The sequence below is a fragment of the Ictidomys tridecemlineatus genome, chromosome 4 (assembly GCF_052094955.1).
Source record: "Ictidomys tridecemlineatus isolate mIctTri1 chromosome 4, mIctTri1.hap1, whole genome shotgun sequence".
Taxonomy (NCBI): Eukaryota; Metazoa; Chordata; class Mammalia; order Rodentia; family Sciuridae; genus Ictidomys; species Ictidomys tridecemlineatus.
This window is the reverse complement of record NC_135480.1, coordinates 190,367,470-190,381,902: the sequence shown is the minus strand read 5'-3', so window position 1 is coordinate 190,381,902 and position 14,433 is coordinate 190,367,470. Positions and strand designations below refer to the sequence as shown.

Here is a 14,433-nt window from a genome sequence, read left to right as displayed (position 1 = left end):
GAATTTCAGACTTAATTCCCTCTAGGCACATCTTTTTCCCCTTTTTCTATCTCTTCTGACTCTTCTCTACTTTCTTTCCCTTTTTCACTTAACTTCATCCACAATCTAGAAATTTTGATTACCTGCTTAATATCCCAAAGTGCATATTTCTTATATTTCTTAGTTCTAATTTCATATCTTAATATTTTTCTTTGATAAACTCTGAACCTTAAGGGAAATCTGATGGTGCTCATGAATTTAATCTCCCACCCCCACCAAAAAAATTCCCCTTAACTTCTTCTAAAATATCCCTGTTGGCCTTTCTTAGCCTTTTCTCTTTCCATTCAAAGTGCTTCAAAGCATTTTTTTGTCTCAGTTGAGTGCTTGGGATTTGACAAGGTAGTATGGTATAGTTTAACCATTAATTTGTTAAATGAATACAATGGAAAGTTTATTGATAAACGAAGATTGTTTTAAAGATTATAATGCTTTGTACAAATAAAAAACATTCTTGTGTAAAGTGATGACATACTAGCTGACTTATGGTGTTATGCGCCTATAGTCTCAGCACTTGGGAAGCTGAAGTAGGAGAATCTCTTGAGTCCAGGAGTTCAAGACCCCATCTCAAAAAAAAAAAAATCATATATTTGAGGATGTGTGTTTCAAGAAGACCCACTAATCGTGCCCCATTTGGTATTTGAGGTGCGTACTGGGCCAGACTTTTTGTAAATGTGGAATCCTGCATTACCTTGCATGACCAGCAGATGCCGCTCCTTCTTAGGGAGGAGTGCTGCCTTTTGTAGCTGTGCTGGGCCCCTATACATAGATTCTCATCAGCTCCATTTATTGAGCCCATCCTGTGTCTGGCACTGTTCTAAATGCCCTCAAATATTAATCTTAAAACTCTGAAGCAGTCATTTTATCAACCACAACTCTATATAAAGTTTTACAAATCATAAATTTATAAATAATATTTTACAAAGGTAGAACCCCAGTGGTTACTTGGTCCAGTGGCTTTTCCTGCTCCACAGTAGAAACATCCTTTCTTAATTCCCATGAGCACCACTAGAGGTTAAGTCCTCAGGTCCCATCTGGATTCCTGTGGCTTCCTTTGAATTCAATTTCCTGCCTTATCTGCTTCCTCTGTGTTTTGCTTGCCAAGTGGATCTTTCTGGAACATGGCTGGATTACAGTCACTCCCCACTTCCTATTAAATTAAATTCTATCTGGGCACAGTGTCATTTATCTAATCCCAGGTGCTCAGGAGGCTAAGGTGAGAATTGCAAGTTCAAGGCCAGCCTGGGCAACTTAAGACCTTGACTCAAAAAAAGGGTTGGTAATATACCTCAGTAGTTGAGCACTTGCCTAGAAAGTATGAACTCTGGGTTCATAAGTCCATACTTACCCAGTTGTAAGGAGCTAACCCTATCATCTATTTTAATTTACAACACAAAACTCTTTATGCTCCAGTTAAAAATGAATCCTCAAAAGCTCCCCTATTTGGTGTTAGTTCATCCTGCCCCATTTTTCACCAAACTAACTTTCTAAGAGCAATGTCTCCTGAAAGAGGAGACTATGATTTAAAATTACAGAATTTAACTGGGAAGAATCTTTGAGGTAGTGGATCAGTTTGCCCTAGCCACACCTGTATCATTCCTGTAGTGGTATCTGGATTTTGAAGGTTTGTTACCAAACTAAGGTAAAGCTTCTCATCTTTCTTTAAGCACAACACTTTGTGCCCAGAGATTTTGATCTGGATCTGGGGAGTAGGAGATTGTCCTGACCCATTTAAAACTACTTTTGCAGCCTTACCCCTCTTTTTTACCAATGGCAAATTGAGCCTCCTTAGAAGTGACTTGTCTGGATCTTAGCACTAATTCATGAAAATAGATTGTGTCCCTGCCGTCTTTGATGATGCTTTTATTGTTTTAAATAAACTTTTTAGAGACATTTTAGAATTACAGAAAACTACAAAGGATGCTGAGTTCTGATAAACCCCTCACCCAGCTTCCCTTCACATTAACATCTTACATAACCATGGAACATTTGTCAAATGAAAGAAAAAAATTAACTAAAGGACAAACTGTCCTTGTATTTCACCGGTTTTTCTAATACTATCTTTTTTGTTACAGCTCCAATCCAGAATACCACATTGCCTTTAGTGAACTAGCTTTTTAAAAACTGAGATAAAATTCACAGAACACAAACCTTTTTATCTTTTATTTATTTCGCGCTGTGGATGAAATCTAATGGGGCTTTTTCACTAAGCTACATCCCCAGACCTTTTTAACTTTTTTTATTTTGAGACAGGTTCTTGCTAAACTGGAGCCACCTTAGTGAGACCCTCAGTAACTTAAGGAGACCCTGTCTCAAGATATAAAATAAAAAGGATTGGGGATATAGCTCAGTGGTAAGGCACCCCTGGGTTCAAGTACCAGTACCCCCAAAAAAATTGTGTGTGTGTGTAAAAACGTGGAAAACAGTCTGGGCTGAACTCAGAAACTTTAAATATACATATATGAAGGAATATACACACGAGCGTACACATTTTCAACGCCCTGTAATAAATAGTGGTTGTAATAAATGGTGGTTGCCTTACCTTGCAACCACCAATCTGCTCACTCCAGGCTCATTTCTGCCCATTCCTGTTCCACAGTAGAAACAACATCCTTTCTTAATTCCCATGAGCACCACTAGAGGTTAAGTCCTCAGGTCCCATCTGGATTCCTGTGGCTTCCTTTGAATTCACCAGACCCCTCCTGCCCCTACAAGTCCTCTCCCACTCAACCAAACATAGACCTTTGCTCAGATCTTTTACTGTACCCATCCTAGTCAGGTGCGATGCCCCTGGGAGTTTTTTTCTAATGCCATGTCTTTTTACATCACATCTCTCAACCCATGGCACAGAGTAGACCCTGAGTAATCCCGCTGGAATAAATCTTCTCTAAAAACTTGGAAGACAGTCTGGTGCTGAACTCAACAACTTTAAATGCTCAATGTGCAAAGATTGATGAAACTATTGTGTTAGGCATTATTTGGTGTCAACTTCCTTGACATCCAATTGTTCTTTCACCAAAAAATGAACCAGGGCCAAACCTGCGGGTGGCTGGGAAGAACTGTAAAGCAAACCTAGGGGAAACCCAGAGCTGTGCCAGCCTTCCAGACGCGGTCACTCCCAGAGGCCCCTCCCACGCGCCAGGGTGGGCTCCCCAGCTCATTCCTCCCGCCCTGTGGCGGGCAGGGACGGGCTGTTCACTCCCTCGGCACACCTGATTGGCTAGGTCCTGAGTCCGATAAGCGTGGGCGGAGCCGCGGGAGGGCTGACCGGCGTGCCCGGAGAGTGGCCGCAGGGGCGTGGCCTCCATGCGGGGAGGGCGGGCCGCGGGGGGAGCTGCTTCCGGGTGAGCCGCCCCGCCCCCGCGTGGGCCGCGGGAGACCAGATCCCGCGCTGCAGTGGCTGGAGCAGCGGTTCGGAGCTTTCAAGGAGATAGGTGAGTGGGGCTGGACTCCGGGTGTTGGAGGGTTTGGAGGTCGGCCTCTGAGAGAGGCGGAGGCTGTTGCACTAAGTCCTGCGTCCGTAGCTTGTGTCGGGCGCCTGAACTCCCGTCCTGCAGCTGGGAACCGAGACCCCGTGGGCCCCTGCTTGGGTTCGATGGTCCTGCAACAGCCGGGGTTGGAAGCCGATTTCCCGCTCATGTTTCCTCCTTTGGATTCACCCCCGCCCCGGGCACCGCCGGCCTTCTGCATCATTGCGGAGCCGAGGTGCCTTGCAGGCTGGAGGAGAGGAGTGGAAAATATAAGAACCGCTTGTGCTAGGCGTTGCATGCTTGGCCAATCAGTCCTTACGACAACCCATTGTGGTCCGTTCAAGTCCCCACTTACCAGGTGAGGAAATTGAGGTCATACAGGTGAAAAGTGCCAGAACCAGGATTTATACTCACATAGGTCGACTCCACTGACCACAAATTTAACCACCCTGGATCGCAGCCGCCTGATAGATTAGGGCTCTACCCCTTCCCGCCCTCCACTCCCTTCGCCTGTGGCTCTTAATAAGTCCAACTGTGCCAAATAAAATGTGAAATCTGTCTCGGTACCAAAGGTCATAGTGGGTATTGAGGACTGGGCTGCTGGAGAACTGAATTTTAGCCCAGATCTGCAACTAACCAGCTGCAGGATCCAGGGTCAACGTTTTGCCCTTCTCTGAGCCCAGTTTTACCAGAGTTTCAGTGATGAAATCAGCAAGCTTCAAGAAACCTCATAGTAAGGATATTCTAGGAATCTGTGGAAATGGGAGCTTTTCTGGGTTTCAAATTGCTGAACCCAAAGATTAGGGCTTTCAAAGCCCCAGGAGCAGACTGGGTTCTCATTTTTCTCTTTAATCCCTGTATCTAGCACTACAGCAGGTACAGAGTAGAAAATTCAGGAAATGTGGGTTGATTGAACCAGCAGCCAGTAGGTTTCTCATCAGAAGTGCCTGACAGCTGCTGTCCTGGGCCTTTCTGGGGCTTTGGGTTTCTGAACCTGGCTCTTCTACCTAGCTGGCAATTCTGCCTAACCTCCTTCTGAGCCCGCAGCAGAGCCTGCCAGAACTGGCAGCAGTTGCCATCCCTCTGGGCCAAGAGCACAGCCTCTGGAATCAGTGGAGCACAACCTGTGGGACTGAAGCCCTGCAGCTCTGCTTGCCCCCTTGGTGGCAGCTCTCAGGGTCCAAGTTAGGTTAGACCCAGGTTGGGGTGGATCCAGCCAAGGAAGGCAAGACCTTCAGTGTTCTTTCATCCATGAAGCTGTTCTTGACTCCCAGACACAGGATCCTCCCACAGCACCCGGGCCACCCCACTATTCTGCATCTGTATGGGGTTGCTTTATTCCTTCTCTACCACATTAGGTGTTAGGAAGCAGGGACTTTGAAACATCTTGTGACCCTCCAGGCCTAAACAAATGTCCTCCCTCCGAGGTGTGGTGCAGAAGGCACAGGACTATACCAGGAGATTTTGTTCCAGATCAGTCCTGCCCCTATTAATGTTAAAATTAGGGATTGGGGATATGGCTCAAGCGGTAGCGTGCTCGCCTGGCATGCATGCGGCCCAGGTTCGATCCTCAGCACCACATACAAACAAAGATGTTGTGTCTGCTGAAAACTAAAAAAAAAATATTAAAAATCTCTCTCTCTCTCTCTCTCTCTCTCTCTCTCTCTCTCTCACTCACTCTCCTTTAAAAAAAAATAAAAGTCCTTTTTTTAAAAAAAAAAAATATTGTTTAGTTTTCGGCAGACACAACATCTTTGTATGTGGTGCTGAGGATCGAACCTGGACCGCACGCATGCCAGGCGAGCGCGCTACCGCTTGAGCCACATCCCCAGCCCCAAATAAAAGTCCTTTTAAAAAATAAAAAATAAATAAAATTAGCTTCTTGTTTACTGAATAGCTACTTGGTACCTCAGCACTACCTCTAATCTTCTCCACGGCCTCACAAGCTAGGTAATGTCAGCCCATTTCGTAGATAATGAAATGAAGGCTCTGAAAAGCTGCTGACCTCGGCCAACATTAGAGTAGAACACAGACCAGACCTGGAATAGCTTGATTCTGAAAGATGGCTCCTTCTGCACTGCCCTGTACTGTCTTCCATAAAACTAACCTGATCTATGTGAGCAAGCGAAGGTGTGGGGCCTCATTGTGTCTTGTTCCTATAAATGGGGTGACACAGTATTTAAGCTGAGGTTTGCAAGCTCCCTTAATTTAGGGGCCATGCCCTTCCCGTGTGCAAAAAACTCCCAAATTTTGAGGTACTTTTCACAATGCAAAACCCTGGCCTGATTTGACTCTGCAAAGCAGAGGAGTTATTTGGGGCATTTTCCCACTCTGCAGGTGTTTATCAAGTGCCTGCTGTAATAGACTGACTATGTGGTCCCAGCAGCCTCAGGCTCATTTCCTAGCTCTGTACCTCACTGGCTATGTCATTTCAAGCAAGTCCTGTGGCTTCTCTGCACCCAATTTTCCATATTATAATGTAAAAGATTAACTAGGATCAGTGATTTTCAACTTTTTTTAAAATATTTTTTACTTGTAGGTGGACACAATATCTTTATTTGTTTATATCTTTATGTGGTGCTGAGGATTGAACCCGGGGCTTCACACGTGCTAGGGAAACACTCTACCACTGAGCCACAAACCCAGCTCGATTTTCAACTTTTTAATTCTTCCAGCAGTAGCACCATTTTTCAAACTACTATCTGTCTGACCATTAAAAAAAAAAAAAAAAAAACAGACCAAAACGAAACTTCTCTAGCAAGGCCTCCCCCTCCAGTTGTACCCTCCCCACCTCTCCCAGGGTCCTCAGGATGAAATTTGGGCAGCACAGCTCCTAGGCAATCCTGCTTGAGGTTTCTCATAGGCAGAAGGAGGTTGCTCTGTGGGCCTTCTAAAGGAAATGGGGGTTGAGGCCAGTGGAATGCAGCTGTGAATTCCAGAAGTCCACAGCCAGCTACAAAAGATTGTTGCTCAGGGAAATGAATCAGAGACATGTGAACCTGGTTTCAAAATTTGACTTGACTCTCCAGAATGACACTGAGCAAGTCATGTAAACCCTCTTAGAGCCTTCATTTCCTTATTACTAAAAGACAGTTCTTACAATTGAGATAATATAAGCATAAAGTACCCAGCACCTAATTAATACATTCAATATATTTCTCTCTAGCACCCATTGCAGAGACGGTATGGGCAGAAAGACACCTACTCAATCAAACATTTACCAGTATTGTGGGTGATAGTACATAAAACCCTGCATTTGGACTTCAGAACAAATTTAGTTTCTGGATCAATCACTAAACTCTCTGTGTGGTCTTGGGCAAGTAACTTGACTACTCTGAGCTGAATTAATTCCTGGCAGACCAGGGAGCAAAATCTTGCACAAAATGGGCAGACAGGACCTCATATCTGCTGAATAATTGCTCATTTAGGGATTAAGACATCTTTGGGGAGCCCTGGCTTGCCCCTGTGTCAGGTGATGAGGCTGACCCACCCTGGGGTGTGGGGATAGGGTGGGTCCATGTGTGGCTCCTGATAACCCCAACCCCCGCCAAGGAGGAGGATGGGATAAAATGGGCCCCTGGGCTGGGAGGGAGCCAAAGAGATTGGGCAGAAAGCCCCGGCACACTGAAGGATCACCAGGGTTCTAGTTCTGCTGTTTTATCCTATAATGCACTGTGTGACCTTGGATAAGTCCCTACCCCCCTGGGCCTTGAGGTCCCGTTTGTCCAAGGAGCCGCTGGACTTGGACCTGCCACCCCCACTTTCTGTGGCTACCCCACACACACACCCCACCTGGCTACTAGCACCTCCAAAAAGAAATGTCTGAAATGAAGCCCTCTGTCTCCTCTGCAAGCCTGGTTTCCCGTCACCCTAATCCTGCCCTGTCCCTGTCCTCTGGCCTATGGGTCAGGCAGACAGCGCATCTGCCCTGAGAGACGGCCTCTTGGCTGCATCACCAAGGCCCTTCCTTCTCCACCCTCAGACCTCCCATAGCCCTCCCATAGCCCGTACTCTGCTTCCGGTCTATTCTGCTCAGTGGCAAGATTTATCTTCCTAAAGCCAGGTTTTGACCAGCTACTCCCCCACTTCCTGCTCAGAATCTTCCTTGACCTTCAGTCTGGCCCCCTCCCTTCCTCTCCTCTCTCCTCCTGCCACATGGGCTCCATCGCCTCTTGGGGTCCTCAGAACAGTCCACAGCTATCCTCCAACCCCAGCTTTGCCCTTTTTCCCTTCCCAAGGGAGAGCTGTACCTTTCCCTCCTAAGCTGAACCCACTTACCCTGCAAAACTGAGTTCAAGCCCTGGTCTTCCAGTAGCTTCTTCTGCTCTCTAACCCACATAGAAACCATGACTCCTTTGTGGCAGGGCTCCTCCTCTCTGAAGTGCACTCCATCAACCGTGCCTCCTGGACTGACATGCAAACTCAAGGAGAGGTCAACTATGGGAGAGTCCAGCGTGGCCTGGCACACAGTAAGTGCTCAAGAAACACGTGAATGCCCCGCTTCTTCCTGCCTCATATCATCTCTCTGGCATGGAGGGCATAATATCTTGTACGTAATGTAATTAAATACTTGCTCTGTGCCAGAGTCCACGGGTGGGCAGAGTGTAAGGGGGCAGGGGAAAATAAACTAACCCTGGACCCTGCCCCGCAGAAGTTATTGGTACAAGATGAGACAGATCAACAAAAAACTTACGTAAGAGAGGTTGCAAGAAGAAAGCTTCTTCGGGATAGGGGAGGAGAGGCCTGTGGATGTGGGCGTGGCGGGGCCCTGGAGATTGCACAAGCCTTCTCAGAGGGACAAGGTGCCACCACAAAGCAGGAAAGTGCCGGAGTCTCCTTGGCTGGAAGACAGCCTTAATGGTCACCCCGTTGGGGGAGGGTGTAGGAGCACATGTGTCCTGCATAACTGGAAGTCCCCATAGCAAGGTATTACCTGCGCTTCACTTGAGGTGGAATTATAGGGAATTCTTCTCTTTTGGCTTACCTGTACTCTTCTAAAATTTCTACTGTGAGCATGGGCATTGTGCAGGGAAATGTTGTCTGGATCAGTGCTTCTCCAAGTATGCCTAGGGAGGGATTAGTTCTGTTTGTCTTTCTTTTTTTAATTTCCAGCCCATTGGTTGTTTGATAAAATCTGGTAAAAATTAATAACCAGAAATTTATTTTTTTTAAATAGCAGTCACATACACAACAAACTCAAAAGTTTCTTCATTGGATTCAAATTGCTATGAAGTTTCTAAAGACTTATGTTCATTTTTTGTCTTTACCGTGAGCCCAGCAGGGATTGGTGTACCCCACTAGGCTAGAGAGAGGGGCGGCAGGAAGCTGGAAGAGCTGCTTTTTAGATGTGACTGTCTCTCAGGGTCGGAGATCATATTTCATGTGCCTCCCGTTACCCCTTTCAGAGCTCAGCACGCAGCAGACACCCCAAGAACTACCTGGCTGGCCTCTGGCCCCCACCATGCAGCCCCAGTCTGTTCTGCACAGTGGCTACTTCCACCCCCTGCTTCGGACCTGGCAGACAGCCGCCACCACCCTCAGTGCTTCCAACTTCATTTACCCCATCTTTGTCACGTGAGTCCCCAGGATTGGGCCAAGCCTTTGATCTGTCCATGATGGGGGCAGGTGTGTGACTGGTCCAGGCATCAGTATTACTGGTGGGGGGAGGTGTAAATTGGGCCATCACAGCCAGGCATGGTGACACATGCCTGTAATCCCAGTTACTGAGGAAGCTGAGGCAAGAGGATCACAAGTTCCAGGCCAACCTGGGCAATTTAACAAGACCCTGACTCAAAATAAAAAATAAAAAGGGCTGTGGGTGTAGCTCAGCGGTAGATTGCTTGCCTAGCATAAGCAAGGCCCTGGATTCAGTCCCCAATACCATAGGGGGGTGGGAAATGGGCTGTCAGCTGGAAACTCAGGGTATTAGAAGTGGCCAACTGGGATAAGGACAGAGGTCTTAAGAATGGCACAAACCTTGAAAAGACCTCAGTTCTCCCATTTGTAAAATAAGAATAACTACTCTTGCCTGCCATCCTGAATCTTTGGAATACAATAGAAACGTGGAAGGTTCTGTCAGCTGTAAAGTGCTGTATCCTCATAAGAGGGGCTTATGAATAATAATCATGCAATCATGATTATTAATAAAGCAACAGCAGACCTACTGTGTACAAGGTACTATGCGAGCAACCTACATACATGATCTGTTCAGTCCTGACAGCATTTGTGTAAAGAAGGAATAGACATTTTCTCCAACAGGGTCAATTCCATGAGGACAGGGATTTTTGCTTGTTCACTGTTGTATTACCAGCACCTAGACTAGTACCAGGCACATAATAAGTGCTCAGTTGGGGCTGGGGTTGTGGCTCAGCAGTAGAGCACTCGCCTAGTACATGCGAGGCCCTGGGTTCGATCCTCCGGACCACATGAAAATAAATAAATAAAGATATTGTGTCCAACTAAAAAAATAAATAAGTATTTTTTAAAAAATAAGTGCTCAGTAAATTTTTATTGAATGAAGGAATTGATCCCATCCAGGCTCTGGATGAAGGGCTTGAGGCTCAAAGAAATGATGTAACTTGGCCAAGATCACCCAGTCAGAAAATGGCTAGAAGAGGAAGTAAGGACTTCTGATGTCAGAGTCCACATTCTTAACCACTTGATTCCTTCCTGTTGACGCATTACTGTTCTTCTAGTACACTTGCTTTTATTGTCACTGTTATTCTTGTTCCTATTATTATTTCAGGCCAGGGGAGCCAGACACTGGACCCCATCCCCCTCCCTCCATCTCCATTCCCACATTCCTTCCCAGCTTCCCAACCATCCCTCCCAGTCACCCCGCCACCACCTGCCCTTCCCACAGCCACCAATCCATAGCCCACCCCCTGCTCTTACAGGGATGTTCCTGATGACGTACAGCCTATTGCCAGCCTGCCAGGAGTGGCCAGGTAGGAGGCATGCTGGAGAGGGCAAGGGGATGATCGAGGGAGAAATTTTGCAGGGGGAGGTCCCCGGAGGCAGAAGTAGACCCCGGAGGTAGAAGATCCAGAGACACAAACTGCAGCTCAGTGGAGAGAAGGGCTTCCCTGGGGCCACAGCTGTGCACAGTTAAGGGGCAGCCTCGTGAAGCGACAAGCTTCACCAGGAGCCCTCGGCGAGGTTGTTGCATGTGGAGCTGAACTTGAGAAAGGAGTTCAGTTAGACCACCTCGGAGGAGCTGCCGCAGCTGATTCCACAGCTCTGATATTTGGGGTTTGATTTCCCCACCTGTTTGGTGGGTGAATTCCTTCCCAGCCCTGTCCTAGGGGCTGGCACCCTCCTGGTGCCACCAGGACTGGCCCCCCTCAGTCCCTCCCATCCCCTCCCAGGTATGGTGTGAACCGGCTGGAAGAGATGCTGAAGCCCCTGGTGGAAGAGGGCCTGCGCTGCGTCCTCATCTTTGGTGTCCCCAGCAGAGTCCCCAAGGTGAAAATTGGAGGAAGAGTTAAGAAAAGAGGTGGGGACAGGAGTGAATGGCCATCGTCCCAGCCCTTAAGATAGTACTCCTAAGGGTCAGGAAGCTAAGTACCTGGTACCCTGACAGGGTAAGTCAGGTCCCTCTCTAGGCCCCTGTTTCCTCTGCAGTGGGCACAGTCCTCAGTGCTTCCCTATCTAGGGGCTCTTGACCGTGACAGAAAGTGAGGGCCGGGGCTGCGCTCTGCAATGGCTGGCCGCCCTGTCTCCCCAAGGGCTTCATGTGACAGACACATCGCTTTGTTCTTCCCCTGCCCCTAGGATGAGAGGGGCTCTGCAGCCGACTCTGAGGAGTCCCCAACTATCGAGGCAGTCCGTCTGTTGAGAAAGACCTTCCCCAGCCTCTTGGTGGCCTGTGACGTCTGCCTGTGCCCCTACACCTCCCATGGTCACTGTGGTGAGCTTCCTCCCTCCCACCAACCCTGCTGCCACCCACACCCACTGCCCAGTTCTCCCCAGGGTGGACACAGGCCAAGAGCCAAGGCACTCCCCAACTCCGCCATCTTGTCCTGCAGGGCTCCTGAGTGAGAATGGAGCATTCAAGGCCGAGGAAAGCCGCCAGCGACTGGCAGAGGTGGCACTGGCCTATGCCAAGGCAGGTGAGTGAGTCCCCAGCAGGGGTGGACACCTGTGGGTCGGGGAGCTGGCAGAGTGGATAGAGGGTCCCAGAGTTCTGAAGACCTCCCTCTGCCCCTCAGGATGTCAGGTAGTAGCGCCGTCGGACATGATGGACGGACGAGTGGAAGCCATCAAGGACGCCCTGATGGCACATGGACTTGGCAACAGGGTATGTGCTGGGAGTGCAGGGGGAGGGCAGCAGGGTGGAGAGAGCCTGGACAGCCCTGCGTCCATGAGCCTAGAATCACAGAGCAGAGGACAACACTGGGTTAGGCCTTTGGGGTCCATCTCAGCCTCTGCACCTCGGATGGGGAGATCAAGACCCAGTGTTCCAATGGGATTAGAACTCAGGCACGCCTCTTCTTAGCCTCGGGCCTTCCACTCTGTCACTTCACCCCAGAGCACCTGGAAAGGGCTGCCTGGGCCTCACTGCATTGTCTCCATAGGTATCAGTGATGAGCTACAGTGCCAAATTTGCCTCCTGTTTCTATGGGCCTTTCCGGTGAGTGGGGTGGGCAGGCTTCTGCTGTTAACCCCTGACCCGTAGCCCACAGCTGGAGCTCACAGGGTGACTGTGCTCTGCAGGGACGCTGCTCAGTCAAGCCCAGCTTTTGGAGACCGCCGCTGCTACCAGCTGCCCCCTGGAGCCCGGGGCCTGGCCCTCCGAGCAGTGGTAAGTGACCAGGCTTAGGCTTGAGACACACACACACACACATACACACACACACACACACACACCCTTCCTGCCTGTCCTTTTCCAAGACACTTTACCCTCTTCCCTTAGGACCGGGACGTACGGGAAGGAGCCGACATGCTCATGGTGAAGCCGGGGATGCCCTACCTGGACATCGTGCGGGAGGTGAAGGACAAGGTGAGCACAGAGCAGACCTGAGGACTCAGAGATTGGGAGAGTCCCCAGAAGCTGGGACCTTCGATTGAAGGACTCTGGCATCTCAGAGCTAGAAGCAGTCTGCACCTGAGCCGGAGGCCTCTCTTCCCATTCCTGCCCAGAACCAGCACGGCCTCTGTGCCGGGGTTCACAGGAGCCTTTGAACGGCTCTGGAAGGACAGCTCTAGATCAGACTGGGCTGCCAGGAGCACAGACTCAGAATAGAGCTCAAGGTGGTCACAGACTGGGCAGTAAGGGAGGGACACTCCAGAGCACAGCTGTCCTCCACCTCAACCCCATTCCCATGGCTGCTTCTCCACAGCACCCCCAGCTCCCCCTCGCTGTGTACCACGTGTCTGGGGAGTTCGCCATGCTGTGGCACGGAGCCCGGGCTGGGGCATTTGATCTCAAGGCTGCCGTGTTAGAAGCCATGACCGCCTTCCGCAGAGCAGGTAAGCGCAGAACAGAGCAGGTGGGGGTTGTGACCTGTGCCCCAGAGACTGACCGGCGCTTTGTCCAGATAGGGAAACGATGTCACGAGACAGCCTGGACTCTTATGCTTGTAAACACAGGTATCTAAAGAGACAAAGTCCAGGCGTGGTGGCACACGCTTGTAATCCCAGCTACTTGGTAGGCTGAGGGAGGAGGATTGCAAGTTCAAGGCTGGCCTCAGCAATTTAGCAAGACCTGTCTCAAAATAAAAAGGACTAGGAATGTAGTTCAGTTGTAAAGAGCCCCTGGGCACCACTATCCTCTTCCCCACCCCACCCCCCAAAAAAAGACAGACTGAGGAAAGGGGGTGGAAGGACAGAACAGAACATGGGACAGTGAAGAAAACAGAGCCCTCTATTGCTTTCTGATGATGAAAACTTGGACAAGACGCTCTCTCAATCCTAAGGTCCTTATCTGTAAGCTAGGGATAAGATAGCTGGCGCCTGGTTGTCCTGAGGATGAAATGAGATAATATGTTCAATTAGCATACGCCTGTTACTCCATAATGGGAACGGGTTTTGTTAGTATAGCACACTATCCTGGTCATTAGAATGGGCTCCAGCTATGGGCCAATGGGCCCGGGGTTTAACAGCAGAACCCTGCCCACCCCACTCACCAGAAAGGTCTGGTGAAACAGGAAGCAGATTTGGCACTCTAGCTCATCACTAGGACCTGTGGGAGAGAATGGGGTAGAGGCTCAGTCAGCCCCTTCCAGGTGCTCAGGGTGATGTGGCAGGGAGTGAAAGGTCACTGGCTAGGAAGCAGAGTGCTTGTGTTCCGGCCCATTGGAGCGCTGGCCTTCCCAGCCCGGGAAGGGGGCTTGCAGTTACCTGCTTCCCCAGCTGTGCATTTCACAGGAGGCACAGAAAGAGAAAATGACTCACCCAGGATCTGGAGCTGACTGAAGTGGGCCCAGTCCTGTGCCGTGACCCACAGGCTATGCTGATGCCATGCCCTGCCCCTTTCCCGCCTCTCCCTGACACAGGTGCTGACATCATCATCACCTACTACACACCTCAGCTCCTGCAGTGGCTGAAGGAGTGAGTAACCAGTGTGCAGGACCCAAGATCTAGAACTTGAGAAGACTCCCAGGGCCTTGGAGAAGTGAAAACCAAAGTAAAGGCTGCTTTTAGAACTGTGCCCTGTGCCCGCTTCCTGCTTACATGCCTGCAGGGGCCCAGCGCCCTGGCTGGCTTTTGCCAACTCGCTGAATCTTACCAATCTTGGTCACAGCCTCATGGGCTCTCCGAGCTTCCTGCCCCTGCCCAAGCTCAGCCTGAGGCTCATGTTTTCCACCCCCAGCTCTCTCCTCAGGTGTGGCTTCAGCTTGACAGCAACCAAGAGTTCCCCAGGGCAGGCGTGGTGGGGCCTGGGAGAGGGGCTTGGAGCACGAGGAGAGCAGTTGGACTTTGGATC

The 14,433-nt window shown here is 49.6% G+C and overlaps 1 protein-coding gene and 1 long non-coding RNA gene across 4 annotated transcripts; one reads left to right on the top strand and one right to left on the bottom strand.

The window, feature by feature from the left end:
• Nucleotides 1-41: 41 nt before the first annotated feature.
• Nucleotides 42-7,921, bottom strand: LOC144377336 (uncharacterized). The gene is made up of 2 exons (XR_013438244.1): nt 7,785-7,921; nt 42-3,753 (listed from the first exon to the last, which is right to left on the bottom strand). It is a non-coding gene; the product is annotated as an uncharacterized LOC144377336 (long non-coding RNA).
• Alad (aminolevulinate dehydratase) lies at nt 3,314-14,156 on the top strand. Of its 3 annotated transcripts, XM_005329681.5 has the most exons (13): nt 3,314-3,470; nt 7,871-7,975; nt 8,912-9,080; nt 10,403-10,453; nt 10,874-10,970; nt 11,280-11,415; nt 11,534-11,617; nt 11,717-11,805; nt 12,083-12,138; nt 12,222-12,309; nt 12,421-12,507; nt 12,848-12,977; nt 14,003-14,156. In XM_005329681.5, the coding sequence occupies exons 2-13, from the start codon at nt 7,921-7,923 to the stop codon at nt 14,059-14,061; spliced, it is 1,101 nt and encodes a 366-aa protein (XP_005329738.2). In that variant the 5' UTR covers nt 3,314-3,470; nt 7,871-7,920; the 3' UTR covers nt 14,062-14,156. The 3 variants fall into 3 exon arrangements, with proteins under 3 accessions (XP_005329738.2, XP_077904111.1, XP_077904112.1); XM_078047985.1 differs by lacking the exon at nt 7,871-7,975 and having other exon boundaries at nt 3,346-3,470; XM_078047986.1 differs by lacking the exons at nt 3,314-3,470; nt 7,871-7,975 and adding an exon at nt 8,312-8,432.
• Nucleotides 14,157-14,433: the final 277 nt, after the last annotated feature.